The sequence below is a fragment of the Halyomorpha halys genome, unplaced genomic scaffold, assembly GCF_000696795.3.
Source record: "Halyomorpha halys isolate HHAL.00 unplaced genomic scaffold, Hhal_1.1 Scaffold271.1, whole genome shotgun sequence".
NCBI lineage: Eukaryota > Metazoa > Arthropoda > Insecta > Hemiptera > Pentatomidae > Halyomorpha > Halyomorpha halys.
Genome location: NW_027107763.1, coordinates 91,297 through 95,288, shown reverse-complemented (window position 1 = coordinate 95,288; position 3,992 = coordinate 91,297). Strand labels below are relative to the sequence as shown.

At 39.1% G+C, this 3,992-nt stretch overlaps 1 protein-coding gene across 1 annotated transcript in view; it reads left to right on the top strand.

Annotated features, from left to right (window-relative positions):
- Positions 1-3,205, top strand: part of LOC106680631 (RIB43A-like with coiled-coils protein 2) — a 14,661-nt gene extending 11,456 nt beyond the window's left edge. Inside the window, exons 3-5 of the mRNA XM_067046080.1 lie at positions 1,793-1,899; positions 3,078-3,091; positions 3,141-3,205. Of these exons, the coding sequence (XP_066902181.1) occupies positions 1,793-1,899; positions 3,078-3,091; positions 3,141-3,205 (186 nt within the window). The remainder of the gene's footprint in view (positions 1-1,792; positions 1,900-3,077; positions 3,092-3,140) is intronic.
- The last annotated feature ends 787 nt before the right edge of the window (positions 3,206-3,992 follow it).

Here is a 3,992-nt window from a genome sequence, read left to right as displayed (position 1 = left end):
ATATCTTCTAATCTTGGTATGGGATACTTCTCGTCCACCGTATTGTAGTTAAGGCTTCGGTAATCAATGACCATCCTATAACGCTCTCCCTTATCTCCTGGTGCGCTTTTCTTCCGCACTGCCCACAGAGAGCTGTTGTAGGGTGACGTACTGTCAACAATGATGCCCTGTCTCTTAAGGTTCTCCAATTCTTCTCGAATGTGCTGCCTCACCGCATGCGGGTACCGCCTTTCTTTTACGTAGGTCACTTTTTCCTGTTTCAAGGGGATTTCATGCATCGTTTGTCCTGCCGCCCCAGTCTCCCTCTTTAAAGAAAATATCTGAGAATTCCCTCTTAATTTCCTATCTCCAACTCCCCCCTCCCTGGATTGCACCTATCCTTTTCCTCCCCTCTAGGCGAAGTTCCTTACAGCCATACCTCCACTTCCCTAACCGAATTTGCCGTAGACCCTTGGTGTTCCTAATCCGCGCCCCAGCTTTTCCGAGCAGATCACACACCACAATGACCTGATATTCGCGGGGCATCTTTTCCACGACGTGGACCCGTAATGTCTCTCCGTCTATCCCCCAACAGCCTAATTCCATATCCGCCTCCCTCTCTATTGTACAAGGCCCGACCAGGGTGATTAACTGACATTGACACAACTGAATATCTGGAATTCTCTCTGTCCTCCGCACAGCTCCCTCAGCGCCTTCCGGCTCAGTATAGTATGGGAACTCCTAATGTCGCTTCTCACTCTGATGATAGGCATACCACTACTCTCACCTGTGATATTGTAAATTTCTAGTGTGTGGTTGCCACTCTCCTGGCACCCTCCTCAACTCTCCGGTTTGGATCTTCTTCCTTTGCATGCTCGTCACCAGCTGCTGGTTGGCGATTTATTCCTCCGCCCTCCTCTTTCTTCCACCTCTGTTCCTGAGGTTTCTGAGGTTTCACTAGAGGACTCACTAGGTCTATAGTCCTCTCGTCTTCTCCGCCGTTTCCGCTGGAAATTTATTTTCATCGGTTCTCCTGGTCCCGTCTCTACCCTTCTGTACATATAGAACTGTCGTGCTATGTGGTCTTCATTGCCGCACTCAAAGCACCTAGTGCGGGGGCATTGGGCCACCAGGTGTCCTACTTTTCCGCACTCATGTGGCACTTCCTGTCTTCCTTCCCTTCTTTCATTGCGCATTCTGCCCTGGTTCGGTCGCCTTTCTCTACCCGTACCTCTATCTTTACCACTACCTCTGGGTTCTCTTCCATTGTGTTGACGGAATCCTTGTGTGGTGGTATGGTACTCTGTTCCATCCTCCATCATCGACATCCATCCTTGCATCCTTCAGGAACTCTAGGAGCCGGTTGCGCCACCGGAATCTGTAGAACTAGCGGCCTCACTGCGGGCTGTGGTTGTGGTGGACCATCACCATTAACCATCTTGGTCAGTAAAAAAAAAAAAGTAGCAATATAGGAGAAATGAAAGAAAAAGAAAGCCGGAGGAAGAAAGAAAAATAATCCTTGATGAGAGAACAGTTAAAAAAAAAAATCCTCAATCAGTGAACAGAGTTTCCGGATCTCGGCACCTCTTACGAGCACTTGGACTGAAAGACTTAAAAAATGGTAAAAAGGGAACAGAATTATAACGCACGCTTACTAGAATGATACTGCCTTTATTGTCTCTGTAATGCCCCTATATGCATTATCAGTGCTTATTTACATAGTGAGTTAGGATTAAGGTTGTATAGAGGCCTTGTCCTACCATAACTTGTATATATATAGAGAGCGAAAAATATCGATGAAATTCTTTTACAGGTCATGTTGGACACAGATAACAGCTATAATCAAAAATGGGACAATTTTTATAGACAGATGGACCAGATCCAACTTATGAATGATGAACTTTACAAGAATGAAGAAAGGTAAGATGATTTTAAAAAATACAATATTTAGTATCATCTTATTTTTAAAAAATAAAATAAAATCTCATTTCCGACTATAAAATTTAATTTCTATTAGTATATTTTTCGGACTTAAAATTCAAGTTGCCTATTGTCAGCGAATAATGATCCTTCCATTGTATCCCAATCCCTCCAATCCCACATCACCACCCTTGAACAATGGTGCCAAAACTGGAGGATTAAAATAAATTCCAATAAATCCCACCAAATCACATTTACCCTTTGTCGTAAACCTTCGTCTTGCCCCACAGTATCTTTTAATAATACCCCACTTATTCCTGTTGAACAGATCCGTTACTGAGGACTAAATCTGGACAAACGACTGACATGGAATCCTCCTACAAGACTGAAAAGACAGGAAACTGCTCGTCGATTCCGACTATTACAACATTTACTAGACAAACGGTCCAAACTTTCAATCCATTACAAAAGACTGATCTACATGCCTATTATAAGGCCTATCTGGACATACGGAATTGAGCTATGGGGCTCCGCTAAACCATCTAATTCCTCTTGAATCCAATCCTTACAGTCCAAAATCCTTCGTAATTCTTAATGCTCCTTATTTTGTCACAAACCAAATCATCCATCAGGACCTCAATGTCCCCTATGTTGCCGATTTGGCCAGAACCAGATACCAATCCTTCCATAATAAAGTTCCCAACCACCCTAACCAACTTCTAACCTGGCTTTTCCTTCACTACTTAATAATCCTCCTAGGCGTCTGAAAAGAAGATGGCCTCGAGATCTTCTCCTTTAGAAGTGTTTTTGGAGTTCTATCAATGGGTAGATTCTCAACATGTTTGTATCATGTCATAATACAACTTACAGGATAGTTACTTGATGTATATATATGTATACAGTTGTAAATAACAATAAATAAATTATTAAAAAAAAAAAAAAATTCAAGTTACTAGGACCATTAGGATAATTTCATTATTAACATAAAATAGAGCATTTAGGGTTTCAATTAGGAGTTTTAAATTTTAATGATTAGATTTGGGAAGAATTTGATTGCTTCAAGCCCGAAAGCCCACTTACAAAATTCAGTCGATCGATTGCCAAAACGAAATTATGGCCGGAGTATCTGTTCAGATTATGAAAATTTTATTTATTGATAATGTATGCTGTTGGTTTAGGAAGAAGGGCACTGGTAATTTGTAAAAAGTTTTTGGAGTTAATTTGATTCTTCATTTTTACAGTATTGCAACAGGTTTGTAAAGATGTGACTGAAGAGTTTCCTTCTAAAGGTTTTTTGGTGGCTTAGCACTTACTGACAATTCATATGCGTATTTAGCCTATGCAATCTATAAATAAAACCAAAGAACCTAAATAGAGTTTATAATCTATTTATATGTGAAAAAAAAAAAATTTTGGTATTTACATTGTAACCATTAAATTTTTTTTTACTGATAACTAATCACTTTTTTTATAACTAAAATCATTGTTTTTGCTTATAAAGTTTGCTTTTGTAGAAACTAGAACGATATTTCATATTTTATAGGAACTCTGCCGCGTTTTTTTTAATTCGATAAAATTGTTTACAATTTGGAACCCAAATGGGCTGTGTACAATCACTAATCATGGTCGATTAACGCTGAAAAACTTAGTTTAAGTTGAATAATCAAAGTTTAAAACACCCTGTCACTAATAAAGGTTATAAGTTCTCAGTGAAAGTTAACCTGCAATGATGTAGAGAAAGATCAAAATATGTCTCAGTAGTAATTGATAGCTTTTTGTCACCGTTATCGACTATTATTTTGAGTTTTTTGGTCACAGTTGTTAACTTCCGCTGTCTATGCTGGTTCATAAGTAACAAAAGAGCCCCTGCAATTCCTTTTCAGTGGAGATCGGACCAAAATTGGCATAAATACAACTCAGTTTATGATATGACTTTACAACCTGATTGCCGTTTGCGGGTTGATATTAAGAGATATTGAGATGGGATTGTTGGTTGATAAAGGGCTACATAGATATGATTTATATTGATATTAATTAGTATTAAAAAATTATTGATAATATAATTCACAGATTTTTTTTTCTATTATAGGGAA